Source organism: Coregonus clupeaformis, unplaced genomic scaffold (genome assembly GCF_020615455.1).
Source record: "Coregonus clupeaformis isolate EN_2021a unplaced genomic scaffold, ASM2061545v1 scaf0946, whole genome shotgun sequence".
Taxonomy (NCBI): domain Eukaryota; kingdom Metazoa; phylum Chordata; class Actinopteri; order Salmoniformes; family Salmonidae; genus Coregonus; species Coregonus clupeaformis.
The window spans coordinates 19,026-39,616 of record NW_025534400.1 but is presented as its reverse complement, the minus strand read 5'-3'; the positions used below and the strand labels follow the sequence as shown (position 1 = coordinate 39,616).

General features: G+C 46.8%; 1 protein-coding gene across 1 annotated transcript; it reads right to left on the bottom strand.

The window, feature by feature from the left end:
- Positions 1–3,449: 3,449 nt before the first annotated feature.
- LOC123486010 (macrophage mannose receptor 1-like) lies at positions 3,450–19,422 on the bottom strand. Its single transcript, XM_045217157.1, has 3 exons — positions 19,203–19,422; positions 4,212–4,502; positions 3,450–3,939 (listed from the first exon to the last, which is right to left on the bottom strand). The coding sequence occupies exons 1-3, from the start codon at positions 19,420–19,422 to the stop codon at positions 3,527–3,529; spliced, it is 924 nt and encodes a 307-aa protein (XP_045073092.1). The 3' UTR covers positions 3,450–3,526.
- Positions 19,423–20,591: the final 1,169 nt, after the last annotated feature.

The following is a 20,591-nucleotide window of genomic DNA, read 5'->3' as shown; positions in this document are numbered from 1 at the left end:
TGTGTATCTCAGATAAAGACCTGTTTTAGTTTATCTGAGAAAATCTAGACCAGTACAGATAATGAATGTAAATGAAAGAGAAATGTCAGGAGAACATTTGATATAATTAGAGTTCTCTCTTTGTCATCATCCTCTTCTTCCTCTTCTTCATCTTCTTCTCCTCCTCCTCTTCTTTCTTGGGAGACCCCTCTTTCTCCTTGTTGAAGACCTTCCCATCGGGCTGCTTTTTCCATGTCAGTTTGGTGTCTGCAGGTAACCCCTGCTCCTTCAGCTTGTTCTTTATCTGGAGAAACACACCCACACAAACACACCCACACCCACACACACACACAGAGACACACAGAGAGACACACACACACACACACAGAGAGACACACACACAGAGAGACACACACACACACACACACACACACACACAGACAGACAGACAGACAGACAGACAGACAGACAGACAGACAGACAGACAGACAGACAGACAGACAGACAGACAGACAGACAGACAGACAGACAGACAGACAGACAGACAGACAGACAGACAGACAGACAGACAGACAGACAGACAGACAGACAGACAGACAGACAGACAGACAGACAGACAGACAGACAGACAGACAGACAGACAGACAGACAGACAGACAGACAGACAGACAGACAGACAGACAGACAGACAGACAGACAGACAGACAGACAGACAGACAGACAGACAGACAGACAGACAGACAGACAGACAGACAGACAGACAGACAGACAGACAGACAGACAGACAGACAGACAGACAGACAGACAGACAGACAGACAGACAGACAGACAGACAGACAGACAGACAGACAGACAGACAGACAGACAGACAGACAGACAGACAGACAGACAGATAGAGACTATATCATTCTGTAATAGTCTTTCTGAAGATCTCCAACTACCATTCCTTCCTGCTATACTGACATGTTCTTGACTTCAACCCTTTGACTCTATGGGGAGATGATGCTTATATTTGTCCTATTTAACACATGTACACGTGTCTTTTAATATGCATGTGTGAATTGGAAATGTGTTTTTTGAATATCCCACTCTCCCTGAAACACCCTCGGAGAGTGGGGTCACTGCCAGGAGAGAAGGGTATCAACAACAGACTAGGACCCAGACCAGAGAGGAGGTCATCCACAATGGACTGGGACCCAGACCAGAGAGGAGTTCATCCACAATGGACTAGGACCCAGACCAGGGAGGAGGTCATCCAAAATGGACTAGGACCCAGACCAGGAGAAGAGGTCATCATCAATGGACTAGGACCCAGACCAGAGAGGAGGTCATCCACAATGGACTAGGACCCAGACCAGAGAGGAGGTCATCCACAATGGACTAGGACCCAGACCAGAGAGGAGGTAATCATCAATGGACTAGGACCCAGACCAGAGAGGAGGTCATCCACAATGGACTAGGACCCAGACCAGGGAGGAGGTCATCCACAATGGACTAGGACCCAGACCAGAGAGGAGGTCATCATCAATGGACTAGGACCCAGACCAGGGAGGAGGTCATCCACAATAGACTAGAACCCAGACCAGAGAGGAGGTCATCCACAATGGACTAGGACCCAGACCAGGGAGGAGGTCATCCACAATGGAATAGGACCCAGAACAGAGAGGAGGTCATCCACAATGGACTAGGACCCAGACCAGAGAGGAGGTAATCCACAACAGACAAGGACCCAGACCAGAGAGGAGGTCATCCACAACAGACAAGAACCCAGACCAGAGAGGAGTTCATCCACAACAGACAAGGACCCAGACCAGAGAGGAGGTCATCCACAACAGACTAGGACCCAGACCAGAGACGAGGTCATCCACAACAGACTAGGACCCAGACCAGAGAGGAGGTCATCCACAACAGACTAGGACCCAGACCAGGGAGGAGGTCATCCACAATGGACTAGGACCCAGACCAGAAGAAGAGGTCTGTACAGTTTGTATCATTACTGAGTTTGTTCTTCATGAACAGGGTGAAACTCACCTCTTGTAAGATGTCGTCCTGAACAGCAGGATCGCTGAGGTTCAGATTTGGATCCTTTGGGGTCATCTTCACTCTAACCACCTGTCTCTTCAGTTGAGGTTTCTCAGGGTTCTTGCGTTTGGTCGGGGTGGCAGTCGTTGTTGTGGGTGTGGTCGGTGGGGAAGTCGTGGTTGTGGGTGTGGTCGGTGGGGAAGTCGTGGTTGTGGGTGTGGTTGGTGGGTAAGTCGTGGTTGTGGGTGTGGTCGGTGGGGAAGTCGTGGTTGTGGGTGTGGTCGGTGGGGAAGCCGTGGTTGTGGGTGTGGTCGGTGGGGAAGTCGTGGTTGTGGGTGTGGTCGGTGGGGAAGTTGTGGTTGTGGGTGTGGTCGGTGGGGAAGTCGTGGTTGTGGGTATGGTCGGTGGGGAAGTCGTGGTTGTGGGTGTGGTCGGTGGGGATGTTGTGGTTGTGGGTGTGGTCGGTGGGGAAGTCGTGGTTGTGGGTGTGGTTGGTGGGGAAGTCGTGGTTGTGGGTGTGGTCGGTGGGGAAGTCGTGGTTGTGGGTGTGGTCGGTGGGGGAAGTCGTGGCTGTGGGTGTGGTCGGTGGGGAAGTCGTGGTTGGCGGTGTGGTCGGTGGGGAAGTCGTGGTTGTGGTCGGCGGGGAAGTCATGGTTGGCGGTGTGGTCGGTGGGGAAGTCGTGGTTGTGGTTGTGGTCGGTGGGGAAGTCGTGGTTGTGGGTGTGGTCGGTGGGGAAGTCGTGGTTGGCGGTGTGGTCGGTGGGGGAAGTCGTGGTTGTGGGTGTGGTCGGTGGGGAAGTCGTGGTTGTGGGTGTGGTCGGTGGGGAAGTCGTGGTTGTGGGTGTGGTCGGTGAGGAAGTCGTGGTTGTGGGTGTGGTCGGTGGGGAAGTCGTGGTTGTGGGTGTGGTCGGTGGGGAAGTTGTGGTTGTGGGTGTGGTCGGTGGGGAAGTCGTGGTTGTGGGTATGGTCGGTGGGGAAGTCGTGGTTGTGGGTGTGGTCGGTGGGGATGTTGTGGTTGTGGGTGTGGTCGGTGGGGAAGTCGTGGTTGTGGGTGTGGTCGGTGGGGAAGTCGTGGTTGTGGGTGTGGTCGGTGGGGAAGTTGTGGCTGTGGGTGTGGTCGGTGGGGAAGTCGTGGTTGGCGGTGTGGTCGGTGGGGAAGTCGTGGTTGTGGTCGGTGGGGAAGTCATGGTTGGCGGTGTGGTCGGTGGGGAAGTCGTGGTTGTGGTTGTGGTCGGTGGGGAAGTCGTGGTTGTGGGTGTGGTCGGTGGGGAAGTCGTGGTTGGCGGTGTGGTCGGTGGGGAAGTCGTGGTTGTGGGTGTGGTCGGTGGGGAAGTCGTGGTTGTGGGTGTGGTCGGTGGGGAAGTCGTGGTTGTGGGTGTGGTCGGTGAGGAAGTCGTGGTTGTGGGTGTGGTCGGTGGGGAAGTCGTGGTTGTGGATGTGGGCAGGGGGGCAGTTGTGGTCTCCACAGCTGGGCCTAGAAGAGAATAAAATCTCACAGTGACAGTAGTGAATCATGGGGGCAACATTAGAGTTCTCCTGTCATCATAATATCAGGTAGATCAGGTGGAGAATATGGTAACTTACTATAGCAGATGAAAGGAAAGGAGTAGGCACAGGGCTTATTTATTAATTTAGTTTGATCAGAATAAGGATATAAAGACATCAGAATGCAGTTTAAACTCTGATTTACTGAAGGCCATCCTGGCAGCCAGTTCCTGAATGAGGAGTTACTCTGGTCAGACCATCTCCAGTAGTCTTGAAACAGGCCGATCCACACAGGCAGTCCCCTCAGGGATATCTTCTGATCTATCTCTGTGTTCTCAGTCTGGTTCCTCACACTGACCAGGTCTGTGTGATTCTGTCTACAGTAACTCTGAGCATCTCTCCAGGTCTTTTTCTCCTGAATTAAGACGTATGTTAGGTTGGTGCTTTGTTTTCCTGCAAAAGTCAAATTTAATAATCAATGCGAAAATCCAATGAAATATAATCTACTGATCATCTATTGTACATGTTCTCATTGATTTGATAACTGATTAACAACTTAAAGCCATCATGAGTCTATGTTTCTGCTCAATGACAGCCCTGGCACTTAGAACAGGCTTCATCGTTAGTCAAATTAAACACTCACCATCATAACAGATGAAGTGATGCTGGTCATCACAGGAGGTGTTGTTCCACAGCCCAGCTGTACTCATAAAAAGCACAGTTGCCATTTTGGGGCGTCCCAGTGTCCCAGTTTCTGAACTCAGTCTCCCCCTCTCTGTAGAAACGTCTGTCTGCCAGAGACCACTGCCACTTCATGGAGTCTCCTTTCTTCAGTCCGATCCAAAACCAGTTTTTATAATAATTGAGAGTAGTAATCAGCCTGTTCAGGTCCACCGTGTCATCTACTGTGGCCAGGTCAGTGTACTGTGCTCTGCAGTAACTCTGGGCGTCAGTCCAGTTCATAGAGTTGTTAATGAGGTGAAATTGATGAAGACATGAGGAAGGTGTGTAGAAGCCTGTGAACAGAATAATGATTCATGAGGGACATATTCTCCGGCAACTTCTCAACCCCAACCACACTTTCTATGGATCTGTGAACATACAGTACACCTTGGTGTGCAAACACACACACACCAACTACATCCATAAACACACACATACCTACATCCATAAACAAACACACACCCAGCATACATGAACGCATTTGCCCTGCGTGGGTATTCAGTGGGCAAGGTGGGCACACAGCAAGCCCAACACAGGCTAGCCCACACCAACCCAACACAGGCTAGCCCACACCAACCCAACACAGGCTAGCCCACACCAACCCAACACAGGCTAGCCCACACCAAACCAACACAGGCTAGCCCACACCAACCCAACACAGGCTAGCCCACACCAACCCAACGCAGGCTAGCCCACAACAACCCAACACAGGCTAGCCCACACCAACCCAACACAGGCTAGCCCACACCACACCAACCCAACACAGGCTAGCCCTCACCAACCCAACACAGGCTAGCCCTCACCAGCCCAACACAGGCTAGCCCACACCAACCCAACACAGGCTAGCCCTCACCAACCCAACACAGGCTAGCCCTCACCAGCCCAACACAGGCTTGCCCACAACAACCCAACACAGGCTAGCCCACACCAACCCAACACAGGCTAGCCAACTTAAAGCCCAGCAGCAACATGTTAGTGAATGACAGCAGCAGCTCTGTTGTCTTTCTGGTGTAATGTAACACATTAGATAAAGTGAGGGAAAAAAGTATTTGATCCCCTGCTGATTTTGTACGTTTGCCCACTGAAAACGAAATGATCTGACTATAATTTTAATGGTAGGTTTATTTGAACAGTGAGAGACAGAATAACAACAAAAAAATCCAGAAAAAACGCATGTCAAAAATGTTATAAATTGATTAGCATTTTAATGAGGTAAATAAGTATTTGACCCCCTCTCAATCAGAAAGATTTCTGGCTCCCAGGTGTCTTTTATACAGGTAACGAGCTGAGATTAGGAGCACACTCTTAAAGAGAATGCTCCTAATCTCAGCTTGTTACCTGCATAAAAGACACCTGTCCACAGAAGCAATCAATCAATCAGATTCCAAACTCTCCACCATGGCCAAGACCAAAGAGCTCTCCAAGGAAGTCAGGGACAAGATTGTGGGGGGCGGCAGGTAGCTTAGTGGGTAAGAGCGTTGTGCCAGTAACCGAAAGGTCGCTGGTTCTAATCCCCGAGCCGACTAGGTGAAAAATCTGTCGATGTGCCCTTAAGCAAGGCACTTAACCCTAATTGCTCATGTAAGTCGCTCTGGACAAGAGCGTCTGCACTTAACCCTAATTGCTCATGTAAGTCGCTCTGGACAAGAGCGTCTGCTAAATAATTTAATTTATTTTTTAATTTATTGTAGACCTACACAAGGCAGGAATGGGCTACAAGACCATCGCCAAGCAGCTTGGTGAGAAGGTGACAACAGTTGGTGCGATTATTCGCAAATGAAAGAAACACAAAATAACTGTCAATCTCCCTCGGCCTGGGGCTCCATGCAAGATCTCACCTCGTGGAGTTGCAATGATCATGAGAGAGGTGAGGAATCAGCCCAGAACAACACAGGATGATCTTGTCAATGATCTCAAGGCAGCTGGGACCATAGTCACCAAGAAAACAATTGGTAACACACTACGTCGTGAAGGCTTGAAATCCTGCAGCGCCCGCAAGGTCCCCCTGCTCAAGAAAGCACATATACAGGCCCGTCTGAAGTTTGCCAATGATCATCTGAATGATTCAGAGGAGAACTGGGTGAAAGTTTTGTGGTCAGATGAGACAAAAATCGAGCTCTTTGGCATCAACTCAACTAGCCGTGTTTGGAGGAGGAGGAATGCTGCCTATGACCCCAAGAACACCATCCCCACCGTCAAACATGGAGGTGGAAACATTATGCTTTGGGGGTGTTTTTCTGCTAAGAGGACAGGACAACTTCACTGCATCAAAGGGACGATGGACGGGGCCATGTACCGTCAAATCTTGTGTGAGAACCTCCTTCCCTCAGCCAGGGCATTGAAAATGGGTCGTGGATGGGTATTCCAGCATGACAATGACCCAAAACACACTGCCAAGGCAACAAAGGAGTGGCTCAAGAAGAAGCACATTAAGGTCCTGGAGTGGCCTAGCCAGTCTCCAGACCTTAATCCCATAGAAAATCTGTGGAGGGAGCTGAAGGTTCGAGTTGCCAAACGTCAGGCTCGAAACATTAATGACTTGGAGAAGATTGTTACGGAGTCTAGTTGATAGGTAATCGACAAGTTGGACTGTTCCCCAGACTCCACGCGTAGGGATTTGTACAAGGCTTAACAAGGCTATTGAACTGAACATTGGTGTCTGTCTTTATTCCTTAATCCAACATATCATACAGAAACATGGTATCAGAAGTGGCTCGGAAAACACACGTTTGTTATTTTTGTAGCTAAGTACAGTATAGGCGCAGTTACGTTCCATATGCGAACACAAGCCGTTTCCTACTCACAACACTGATCAACTCCGTGTTAGCTGGCTAGCTAGCATCACTACCTACCTCCATGACTGAAGACAAAGAAATCTCCTATTCCATTGCTATGGCAGCGAACATTCCGCCACCAAATCACATGGTTCTCACAGGGGACTGGAATACTAATTGGGACAACTTCAGGGATGAATTCGAGGACTATGCGCTGGCGACCGGGTCTACATGAGAAACCCAACGAGGTACAAGCGGCAACTCTGAGGAGTTTAATGGGCAGCGAATGCAGGCATATCTACCGGCACAATCTCACCCTCACGGCACGACAACAGTGTGATGCAAAGGCTATATTGGATGCATTGGGAATTACTTCAAACCCGCCAGAAACGTAATTTACGAGCGGTTCGTTTTTCGCGAAGCTGCAAACAGGAAGAGGGTGAGTCAGTACACAACTTTGTAACCCGTTTGAGAGAGAAATCCGCCACTTGTGAATACGGGGGATTGAAAGATGAACTGATTCGTGACAAAATAGTACTGGGAATTGCAAATGAGAATACGCGACGGCGTCTACTGAGAGAGAGAGGCTTAACATTAGTAACTGCCATCGAAATGTGCCGCACTGCTGAAGTCACTGACATGAGAATGAGAGCAATGGAAACGGAAACCCCACGCTCCGACGTTGATACTGTTCACGCTGTTGCTAGGCAGACATTCAGACAAAACCAATCGAGGCAGAGTAATTCACCACGAACGGTGAACACAGAGAGCCCCGTAGCATGTAAATACTGTGGGAACACACACACACGTGGCAAAGAGCACTGCCCGGCATATGGAAAACCATGCAGAGCTTGTGGAACTAATAATCACTTTGCAAAAGTGTGTCTCAAAAGCAAAAGAAGGGGTGAGTGAGGGCAAGATTCACTGTGTTGATGATGTTACTCAATGTTCAGAGCTGAACAGTGAAAGTGACATTTACATGCATGAATCCATTGGGGCTGTACACTCAAGAGGGAAGAAATGGTTTGTGACACTACGATTACACAACAAGCAACAACAATGTCAACTGGATTCGGGTGCTACATGCAACGTAATGAGCTACAAAGACAAAATCAATCTGGCACCTGACACACATCTATTTCCCAGCGATACTAGACTAAAGCTGTACTCAGGAGAACTAATGAGCTCTATGGGCACCTTTGAGACCGAATGTGTTATTCGGGGACGCAAACACAAGCTGGAGTTCGAGATTGTGAAAACCAGTCAAAATCCTCTCCTCTCAGGCTCTACATGCGAACGCCTAGGACTGATGCAGTTCACTGTACCAAATGACCTGCACATTGTGGATCATGTCCAGCATGGACCCCCTGTCCAAAGAACAACTACTCAGCAGATATGACGATGTATTCAACATGCCCGTTGAATCAGTGCCTGGGGAGGTACACTTTGAAGTGGATGAGAGCATTACTCCAGTCCAGTGTGCTCCTCGCAATGTGCCCATTGCAATGAAAGTGGCTGTGAAGGCCCAGCTGGACAAGTACGAGGCCGATGGCCACATGACATCTGTGACTGAACCAACTGACTGGATCAGCAATATGGTCATAGTGAAAAAAACCAGAGAAGCTGAGGGTCTGCATCGACCCAAAGCATCTGAACCAAGCACTGAAACGATCCCACTACATCATGCCGACACTAGAGGATGTCCTCTATAAGCTTCCCAAGGCCAGGATTTTCACCTTGGTGGATGCCCGAGATGCATTCCTTCAATGCAAGCTGGACGAAGAAAGCAGCTTCATGACTACCTTCTGGACCCCCTGGGGTCGGAAACGCTGGCTCAAGCTCCCGTTTGGTGTCTCAGTGGCGCCTGAGGTATACCAACGCAAGCAGCACGAGTTACTGGCTGGGCTCAAGGGCATTGAACCCATCGCCGATGATATCCTGATCGTAGGCTGTGGTGAAACAGACGAAGAAGCAGAACGCGACCACGATGTGAAGCTCCTGGCACTGATGGAGCGCTGCCGATCAGTTAAGCTTCGTCTTGGCCTGAAGAAGCTGCAGTTCAAGGTGAAAGACGTCCACTTCCATGGCCACATTCTCTCGGCAAAAGGCCTGAAGCCGGACCCAGACAAGGTCCAAGCGATCCTCGACATGCCAAACCCGTCTGATGCAAAAGGAGTACAGCGTCTCATCGGCTTTGCAAACTATCTTGCAAAGTTCATGCCACACCTATCAGCAGTCTGTGAGCCTCTGCGCCGGTTGCTGGACAAAGACACACCATGGCACTGGCTACCCAAGCACGAGGCCGCAGTGCAGGAGATGAAATCTCTGGCTTCATCCATGCCAGTGTTGCGCTACTACGACGTCACGAAGCCTGTCACAATCCAGAGCGACGCTAGCCAAAGGGGACTTGGATGCTGCCTTATGCAGGAAGGCCAGCCCGTTTGCGTTTGCCTCGAGAGCGCCACCCCCACCGAACAAAACTATGCACAAATTGAGAAAGAGTGCCTCAGCATCGTCTTCTCCTGCCAGCGATTCCATCACTACTTATATGGTCGAGAGCTGGTCACCGCTGAAACTGACCACAAACCACTCATTGCCATATTCAGTAAACCTCTCCTCAACGCGCCCAAGAGGCTTCAAAGTATGCTCCTGACTCTGCAAAACTACAGCCTGAAGGTCATTTACAAGCCAGGACCTGAGATGTACATCAGCGACACACTGAGCAGGGCAACAGCACAATGTACAGGTAGAGGCACTGCCTATCAGCGGCAGGCCATCTGCTCGCTACAGCAGGAACAACAAGATGTTCAACAGATCAATCAGGCAGACTACTTAAACGTGACAGATCACCGCCTAGCCCAGATCAGGCAACATACTGACAAGGACGAACACCTACAGTCACTGAAGTCCATGGCTCTAGCAGGTTGGCCATATCTGAAAGAGGAGACACCTTTCACAGTGAGAGAATACTGGACCTTTCGAGATGAGATCAGTGTGCAAAATGGCGTCTTGTTCAGAGGTCAGAAGGTCATTATTCCCAAATCACTACGTCCAGAGATGCTTACCCGCATACACTCCAGTCACGTCGGAGGTGACGCATGCTACCGTCAGGCTCGTGAAACATTATACTGGCCAAACATGCAAGCAGAAATTAAAGACTTTGTCAGCAACTGTACCACATGCAACGAAAGTACGCTCATGAACAGCAAAAGGAAACCATGATGTCACACGAACTGCCCACAAGGGCCTGGCAAATCATCAGCATGGACTTATTCAGCCACAGACAAAAGGACTATCTTCTCCTCGTTGATCATTACTCTGACTTTTGGGAAATTGAACTGCTCCCTGACTTGTCCGCAGAGACGGTCATAAAGCGCTGCAAGGCGCAGTTTGCAAGGCAAGGTCAGCCTGACAAGGTAATCACGGACAATGGCCCACAATTCACTGCACAGTTCAAGCGTTTCGCCTCAGAATGGGAGTTTGACCACGTGACCTCCTCTCCAAGACACCCAAAAGCAAATGGCAAGGCAGAATCAGCTGTCAAGATTGCAAAAACCTGTTAAGCAGGGGCCTTGCGCGACAGCAACGACCCATGGAAAGCGATCTTACAGTGGAGGAACACACCCACCGAAAACATGGACAGCAGCCCAGCACAACGCCTTCTGTCCAGACGTCTGAAGACTACTATCCCCGTAGCTAACAAGCTACTTGAGCCCTGCGTCATGGTTGGCGTCACGGACAAACTGCGTCACAGAAAGCAGCTCGCTAAGTGCTTCTACGACCGGACTGCTCGAGACCTACCAGAGCTGGAGGTGGGTGAAACTATAAGGATGAAACCGCTGCCGGGAGACCACACAGGACTTTGGAGGCTGGGCACATGCCTACAGAGAGTTGCACCACGTTCTTACCTGGTGGATGTTGGTGGCTCCCTCTATCGTCGCAATCGGGTGGATCTGCGCGTAGCAGAGCAGACAAACCAGAACATGCCATACACTCACTTAGATGAGCTGGATCACAGTCCAGGCCTAAGGGTAAGGGGGTGCAGAATTGAGACATGAGCCAACTGAAGGTGAAGCTTCTACCCCACCAAACTCTCCAGCTCGTGGCCCTAATCCTACCCCCTGTCAGAGCCAATACTTACTCACGGGTGGGTCGGCTGTGCAAGCCATCGGACAGGCTTACTCTGTAAGCAAGAGACTTAACTTGTTGTCTGTTAATTTAAAAAAGGAAGATGACAGCTGAAGTAAAAAGAAAATGTCATGCTTTTCAATTGTTATGACTTGACTGTTAAGAACGCAATGTTATGCCGTTATGTTTGCACTTTCTATTGAAAAGGATGATGTTACGGAGTCTAGTTGATAGGTAATCGACTAGTTGGACTGTTCCCCAGACTCCACGCGTAGGGATTTGTACAAGGCTTAACAAGGCTATTGAACTGAACATTGGTGTCTGTCTTTATTCCTTAATCCAACATATCATACAGAAACAAAGATCTGCAAAGAGGAGTGGGACAAAATCCCTCCTGAAATGTGTGCAAACCTGGTGGCCAACTACAAGAAACATCTGACCTCTGTGATTGCCAACAAGGGTTTTGCCACCAAGTACTAAGTCATGTTTTGCAGAGCGGTCAAATACTTATTTCCCTAATTAAAATGCAAATCAATTTATAATATTTTTGACATGGGTTTTTCTGGATTTTTTCGTTGTTATTCTGTCTCTCACTGTTCAAATAAACCTACCATTAAAATGATAGACTGATCATGTCTTTGTCAGTGGGAAAATGTACCAAATCAGCAGGGGATCAAATACTTTTTTCCCTCACTGTAAATAAGGTAGTTTTCACACTTGGGCCCTTTCAGCCAATTTCTGTTAACTCAGTGAGGTTTGCTTAATTTTTTTGTGCAGTGTGAAGACTTCAAAAGAACTCAGACCCCTCAAAAGAGCCCCAGAAGCGAATCGAACTGAGATGGTCTGATGGTCGCTTGAATTCCGCTGGTAAAGTCACTTTTTTTAGGCCAATGTGAACACAAAGCTCCCCAGGTTCGCTTGTCATTATTCCCGCACCACACACTAGACTACTGCAACACCGTTTCCCGCACCACACTCAAGACTACTGCAACACCGTTTCCCGCACCACACACTAGACTACTGCAACACCGTTTCCCGCACCACACACTAGACTACTGCAACACCGTTTCCCGCACCACACACTAGACTACTGCAACACCGTTTCCCGCACCACACACTAGACTACTGCAACACCGTTTCCCGCACCACACACTAGACTACTGCAACACCGTTTCCCCTGCCATAAACCCTCACATTGGTGCCACAAAAGAGAGAAGATGATGATGTGCAGGTTCACGGGAAAAAATGTGTGTTGTTTTTGGATATTGATTAGCGATTGTCAACGATGCACAGAAATTCCAAAATGTGTGGAGTTTTTAGCTCAGGTGATTTGTTTGCCATATGTGATCTATAGGCTAAGAGAGCTTCATAAGCTGTTTATTGATTGTGGGGTTTGAATAACGTGCGAAGACAACCTATTTGGGGAGAATCACAACATAGGCTACAAAATCTCTTCTAGCTCTTAAAGGGGCAGTAGCCTACCTTGGGTGTACAATTTTGAATTAAAGCATGATTTATTCTGCAGTTATTCTGCAGTTATTCTAATGCTATTCATTATGTTAGAAATACAATGTACAGTAAATGTTAATAGTATCTTCTGATTACAATTATTATGTGTATATATATAGTAGCTTCCAAAATGTAAGTAGGTATATCTAGCTGTCCGATAACACATTCTGATTGAATGGCTTGTCCTATGCTTTGTAAAAACCCAGAGCGCACTGAGTGAATGTTGGAAAAAGATCTTGGTTTCTTTCTAAACGTAGACGTGTGAATGCAAAGAGCACTCACTCCACAAAATAGGTGAAGTGAACTAGCAAAATAGTTGAGTCCTCATTCAAAGGCAAGGGCAGTGTGAATACAAAGAGAACTGAGTTATTTAGCTCTTTTTTTTTACCTAGTTCACTTTAAAGAGGGCTGAGATCAGTTATTTAAAAGAGGACCATATGTGAAAACACCAAACAGAATTTAGGGCTCGTAAATGTTACCATTGATTCACGCTGGGTCACTCTGGGCCAATGTCTTGGGGGCCAGTAGGGAGCCGATTAACAAGGACTCTTCAGCCCAAAGTGGGCATGTTTGCTGGGACACACACACACACACACACACACACACACACACACACACACACACACACACACACACACACACACACACACACACACACACACACACACACACACACACACACACACACACACACACACACACACACACACTAAACTGACCTGAGATTAGCAGGGTGAGATACAAAAATGGTTCCATCACTGTGAAATTCAAAGGTTATATGATTAAAATGTATACTGTACACAGACTTTTACAAAACTTTATAAATGCAAACTGTCTTTCTCCTTCTTTACTGATATGTTCGTGATAGGACAGGTGAAGATAGTGCTCCCCACATTATCACCTGTTCAGAGACATGAACAATCACTGATTGTTAGGCCAGGTTTTTAAAGTATTGGAAGAGGGTTGGGGTGAAAAACCTCAACATAACATTTTCAGAGGGCCATCAAGGGTAAGAACACATGGTTGATTATTCTACACTGGAACCTTCCAAACTGCAACATGATTCCTATGGTCACACACTGCCTGACTTTAAACACAATGAAAACACAATGAAAGGTTTTGAACATAAGACAGAGGATATTACACAATTAGAGTTTGTGTTCCAAGAGTTTTGGAAATGTACCACTTATATCTGAAAAAATATTGGGGGAAAAACTATAAATACACTTCTCTACAATAAAATTTCTAGATTTTCAACATGATTATACAATCCAAAATTGCCTCACCTGTTACTTGAAGGTAACTCTGTCTTTCGTTCTCTCTCGCTCCGTCTCTCCAGTTTTAACCTATAAACCTTACACTGTTCCTAATTTCCTTGAATGTGTTATTTATCAACAAAAACATCTGTGCACTTGACATTCATCCCACTGGAAAAGGGGTTGGACAGAGCAAGAGAAGGAAACAGTTAGAGAGGCTATACAGAACATTTGCATGTGATGGTACTCTTGATCCATAGGAGATAACCCAGTCCTCTAGACAGACATATTGCCCAGAATTGGCCTCACTGTACAGAAAAGGACCCACCTCCTCACGTCTAAAAACTAAGGGTTGTGTGGTGTTAAGTATTGTTCAGGTGAGTGAGGCCTGAATTAAGAGTGACACTCCCAGGTAAAGCCACTTGACTGGAACAGGACTAGAGGTATACCACAGAGACAGGCAGGAACCCAGAGGCCCTGGTCTCAGCTCTCACTCTCTGAAAATTTGTTTTTTAAGACAAATTCCTCAGGTTTTACATTGGGGGTTCCTAGAATGTTTTTAGTTGACTAAATTTGAATGTTATTCAGGTAATTATTGGGCTGCCATGGTAAAAATATATACACTGAGTGTACAAAACATTAGGAACACCTTCCTAATATTCAGTTGCCCTCAGAACAGCCTCAATTCGTCGGTGCATTAAATCTACAAGGTGTCTAAATTGTTCCACAGGGATGCTGGCCCAAGTCGACACCAATAATTCTCACAGTTGTGTCAAGTTGGCTGGTAGTGGATCTCTACTCCAACTAGCTCGTTCCATTTTATCCCACAGATGATCAATTGGATTGATATCTGATGACTGGTGAATTAACTGTCATGGAAAGAGCAGGTGGTCCAAATGTTTTGTACACTCAGTGTATAGATCAACATGAACTACTCTAGCATTGGGTCCTCAGCCCTCCCTCTCCGCTGTCATTGGGTGCTATTCTCTCCCTCTCCTCTGTCATTGGGTGCTCAGCCCTCCTTCTCCTCTGTCATTGGGTGATATTCCCTCCCTCTCCTCTGTCATTGGGTGCTATTCTCTCCCTCTCCTCTGTCATTGGGTGTTCTGCACTCTCTCTCCTCTGTCATTGGGTGTTCGGTCCTCCCTCTCTCTCTGTGATTGGGTGCTATGCTCTCCCTCTCCTCTGTAATTGGGTGTTATTCCTCTCTCTCTGTTTCTCTCTGTCTATTTTCTCTCTTCCCCTCTCTTTCCTTTCTCTCTCTCTCTCTCTCTCTCTCTCTCTTTCCTCTCTCTCTCTCTCTCTCTCTCTCTCTCTCTCTCTCTCTCTCTCTCTCTCTCTCTCTCTCTCTCTCTCTCTCTCTCTCTCTCTCTCTCTCTCTCTCTCTCTCTCTCTCTCTCTCTCTCTCTCTCTCTCTCTCTCTCTCTCTCTCTCTCTCTCTCTCTCTCTCTCTCTCTCTCTCTCTCTCTCTCTCTCTCTCTCTCTCTCTCTCTCTCTCTCTCTCTCTCTCTCTCTCTCTCTCTCTCTCTCTCTCTCTCTCTCTCTCTCTCTCTCTCTCTCTCTCTCTCTCTCTCTCTCTCTCTCTCTCTCTCCCCTCTCTCTCTCTCTCTCTCTCTCTCTCTCTCTCTCTCTCTCTCTCTCTCTCTCTCTCTCTCTCTCTCTCTCTCTCTCTCTCTCTCTCTCTCTCTCTCTCTCTCTCTCTCTCTCTCTCTCTCTCTCTCTCTCTCTCTCTCTCTCTCTCTCTCTCTCTCTCTCTCTCTCTCTCTCTCTCTCTCTCTCTCTCTCTCTCTCTCTCTCTCTCTCTCTCTCTCTCTCTCTCTCTCTCTCTCTCTCTCTCTCTCTCTCTCTCTCTCTCTCTCTCTCTCTCTCTCTCTCTCTCTCTCTCTCTCTCTCTCTCTCTCTCTCTCGTGACGTCACGAGAGGCTACACAGCTTTCAGCGGGATTGCTCAAGTAGTGCAAGGAGACAAGGTTCAAACAAAACAAGGATTTTATTATAGGTCTTGGGAAATTAACGAAAATATAACAAAATTCTGTTCTCTTGCTTGGGCTCTTTAAGGGTTAACAGTTCAGGGATGTCTCTTCCACATCCAAAATCATAATTCTCACTCGCTCAGATAACTTTTCCCCAGCCTTACTGTAGTCCACGTTGCAGCTAGTGGCCAACCCAGCAAAAGTCCTTCCAAATGTCTCTCACGTATTTCCACAGGTGCATATATCCAAAGGTGAGTATTTCCCAAAGGTAAGTATCTCCAAATCCTTATATTCCTCATGGAAGTGGACGTGCAGCACTCTTGTCCTCCAGAGAGCCCAGGTTGGAGACTGTGTCTCTTCCCTTCCCAAACCTTCAGCTCATCAGCTCCTCATTTGTTTCAGCTGCGTGGGAAGATTGGCCATAGAGGGGTGGAGTTCCCGACCATACCAGCAGATGGAGCCATAGCTGTCTGGGTTTGCAGCCACCTCAGGGGGATGTAACGTCCCTCCAGGACACAGCCTCTCGTGACATCACAATATATATATATATATATATATATATTTATTTGAACACTCAGGAACAGAGAGACAGGTAACACAGACACAGGCTAATGTATGTGAAGACAAAATACTGGAGAGAAAATGTATTGGATTCTAAATGGGATACCTGGATGTGAATTGTGTTTTAACGCTGTGATTTGCTGTGGTCAGTGTACTGTAATGAGACAGTGAGCATATGGGTGACAGCACAGAGATACTCGGTAACACTTACTATGAAACCCATATTGATAATACATTTATACATTGATTTATTTATTTAACCTTTTTTAACTAGGCAAGTCAGTTAAGAACACTTTCTTATTTACAATGACGGCCTACCCCGGCCAAACCCGGACGATGCTGGCCAATTGTGCGCCACCCTAAGGGACTCCCAATCATGGCCGGATTGTGATACAGCCTGGAATCGAACCAGGGTCTGTAGTGACGCCTCTAGCACTGAGATGCAGTGCCTTAGACCGCTGCACGCTCATAGATTAATAATGTTATAGACTCATAATCCCATATACCAAAACTCCTAATGCATTATAAGTATAATCATAATAATAATATAATAATAATATGCCATTTAGCAGATCTCTTACAATGTACAGCAACATAGTGCTTCATAATTACTGTTCACTTTTTCCTCAGGGATCGCACAGCGTTACACATTTCAAAATACCATGTGATTCTTCTGTGATGGTGAGTTGGCTATATGTACATACGATATTCATCAAAACCTTTCTTCTCAACTTGACTCAATAGTTAGCTAGCTAGCAAGCTGGTCATAGAAGTTGAGAATAAAAGTTTGGATCAACAGTGTATGTGTACACGTAGCAGCTAGAGTGGATCCCACTATCTGTCACTCCATTCAGAGCTACACTACAGGTCAAAGGAGTGTGCAAAGCTGTCATCAAGGTAAAGGGTTGCTATTTGAAGAACCTAAAATATAAAATATATTTTGATTTGTTTAACACTTTTTTGGTCACTACATGATTCCATATGTGTTATTTCTATAGGAGAATGTCAGGCCATCAGTCTGTGAGCTGAAGCTGAAGCGCAGCTGGGTCATGCAGCAAGGCAATGATCCAAAACACACAAGTCTAAATGAAGATGGTTAAAAAGCAACACATTTGACGTTTTGGAATGGCCTAGTCAAAGTCCAGACCTAATCCCAATTGTGATGTTGTGGCAGGACTTGAAACGAGCAGTTCATACTTGAAAACCCACAAATATCGTTAAATTAAAGCAGTTCTGAGTGGAAGAGTGGGCCAAAATTCCTCCACAGTGACATGAGAGACTGATTAACTACATGAAGCGTTTGGTTGGAGTCATTGCAGCTAAAGGTGGCACAACCAGTTATTGAGTGTAAGGGGGCAATTACTTTTTCAAACATGGACACTGGGTCTTACATAACTTTGTTTATGAAATAAGTATGTAAATGTTGTGTTATTTGTTCACTCAGGTTCCCTTTATCTAATATTCAGTTTTCTTTGAAGATCTGATAACATTCAATAAGAAAATATGCAAAAGTTGCGAAAATTTGAAAGGGGGCAAATACATTTTTTTACAGCACTGTATATTAACATAACTACAGATAACTAATTTACAGACATGATGTATTCAATGTCTATCTTGAGAACACACCCCTGTAATAAAACTCTCAAGAAAAACATCTAATGATAAAACACTATTCATGTTTATAATTAAAACATTTACTTAATGAAAAACATTTAGTTAGGCTGAGTAGAGCACAAATAATGAATGTAAATAAAAATAAAAATGTCAGGAGAACATTTGATATAATTAGAGTTCTCACTTTGTCATCATCCTCTTCTTCCTCTTCTTCATCTTCTTCTCCCCCTCCTCTTCTTTCTTGGGAGACCCCTCTTTCTCCTTGTTGAAGACCTTCCCATCGGGCTGCTTTTTCCATGTCAGTTTGGTGTCTGCAGGTAACCCCTGCTCCTTCAGCTTGTTCCTTATCTGGAGAAACACACACACACACACACACACACTAACACACACACACACACACACACAGACACACACATTTACATTTACATTTAAGTCATTTAGCAGACGTTCTTATCCAGAGCGACTTACAGTTTATTCACATTATTATTATACTTTTTTTTTTTTCATTTTTCTTTTATACCCCCTGTGGGAATCGAACCCACAACCCTGGCGTTGCAAACGCCATGCTCTATCAACTGAGCTACATCCCTGCCGGCCATTCCCTCCTCTACCCTGGACGACGCTGGGCCAATTGCGCGCCGCCCCATGGGTCTCCCGGTCGCGGCCGGCTACGACAGAGCCTGGACACACACACACACACACACACACACACACACACACACACACACACACACATACACACACACACACACACACACACACACACACACACACACACACACAGACAGACAGACAGACAGATAGAGACTATATTATTCTGTAATAGTCTTTCTGAAGATCTACAACTACCATTCCTTCCTGCTATACTAACACGTTCTATACTTCAATCCTTTGACTCTATGAGGAGATGATACTTATATTTGTCCTATTTAACACATGTACACGTGTCTTTTAATATGCATGTGTGAATTGGAAATGTGTTTTTTGAATATCCCACTCTCCCTGAAACACCCACGCAGAGTGGGGTCACGGCCAGGAGAGAAGATCATCCACAACAGACTAGGACCCAGACCAGAGAGGAGGTCATCCACAACAGACTAGGACCCAGACCAGAGGAGATTATCCACAACAGACAAGGACCCAGACCAGAGATGAGGTCTGTACAGTTTGTATCATTACTGAGATGGTTCTTCATGAACAGGGTGAAACTCACCTCTTGTAAGATGACGTCCTGAACAGCAGGATCGATGAGGTTCAGATTTGGATCCTTTGGGGTCATCTTCGCTCTCACCACCTGTCTCTTCAGTTGAGGTTTCTCAGGGGTCAGGGAGGCAGTCTTGCGTGTGATCGGGGTGGCAGTCGTGGTTGTGGGTGTGGTCGAGGTAGCAATCGTGGTCATTATTATGGTTGTGGATGTGGGTGTGGTCGGTGGGGAAGTCGTGGTTCTGGGTGTGGGGAAGTCGTGGTTCCCGTCATTGTCGGGTGAGGTTGTGTCTATCTCTGGCGGGAGGTAAGCTTGGCTTATATGGTGTAGAGCAGGGGTGTCAAATGTGCGGCCCGCGGGCCGGATCAGGCCCGCAAACGGGTTTAATCCGGCCCGCGAGATGATTTAAAAAAATAAATAAAAAAAATTTAAGTATAAAAATGTGCTGCAATTTTTCAATAAAATAAACTGCTGTTCCAATTGCGTCCACTGGATGGCGCAATAGCAATTGTGTTAAGCAAGCAAACTGTTTATACCGGGGCAGAGCAAGTAGGTCAAGCACGTGCAGCCAATGAGCTACTTTGTTTTGCCCGCGATATTTATTACCGCTTCCACTTTTAACATTATGTGCTTTGGCACCCTCATTGCCCCAATATGTCTCTGTCAAAAAGAGAAAAGTGGACGCAGAGTGCAGAGTGTTCCAAGAAAAATGGTCATCCTATTTATTCACTGAATTGAATGGGAAAGCTGTATGTTTGGTTTGTTCAGAGCATGTTGCAGTGCTGAAAGAATATAACCTTCGTCGCCACTATGTGAGTCTTCATGCCGACAAATATGACAACTTTCAAGGACAGCGGAGATGAGAGAAGGTGAATGAACTGTTGGCGGGTCTGAAGAAACAGCAGTCTGTGTTTACTCACAGCCGAGACATCAGTGACGCTGCAGTGAAAGCTAGCTACCTCATTGCTAATGAAATCGCAGTGGCTTCAAAACCATTTAGTGAGGGTGAATTTGTAAAAACATGCATGATGAAGGCAGCGGAGATTGTGTGCCCTGAAAAGCGGCAGGCTTTTGCAAATATCAGCCTGACAAGAAACACAGTTGCAGACAGGATTTCCGATCTTTCAGTGGATTTGGACAGCCAGTTGAAGCAAAAAGTAAAGTCATTTATTGCGTTTTTGGGTTGCAATTGATGAAAGCACGGACATTACAGATGTTGCACAACTGGCCATTTTTTCATCCGCGGAGTTGATGACACATTGACCGTCACCGAGGAGTTCGTGGAGTTGGTGCCGATGACAGATACAACGACAGCAGCTGATATTTTTACCGCACACGTCGGCGCGCTGGACAGGGTCGGAGTG

Excerpts from the sequence above, each read along its gene's own strand:
- LOC123486010 (XM_045217157.1), bottom strand. The coding sequence starts at position 19,422 with ATGACCACGATTGCTACCTCGACCACACCCACAACCACGACTGCCACC. Across the intron at positions 4,503-19,202 it reads GTTCATGAAGAACCATCTCA|GCTTCTACACACCTTCCTCA; the intron begins GTAATGATACAA and ends TTCTGTTCACAG. Across the intron at positions 3,940-4,211 it reads CACTGGGACGCCCCAAAATG|GAAAACAAAGCACCAACCTA; the intron begins GCAACTGTGCTT and ends TGACTTTTGCAG.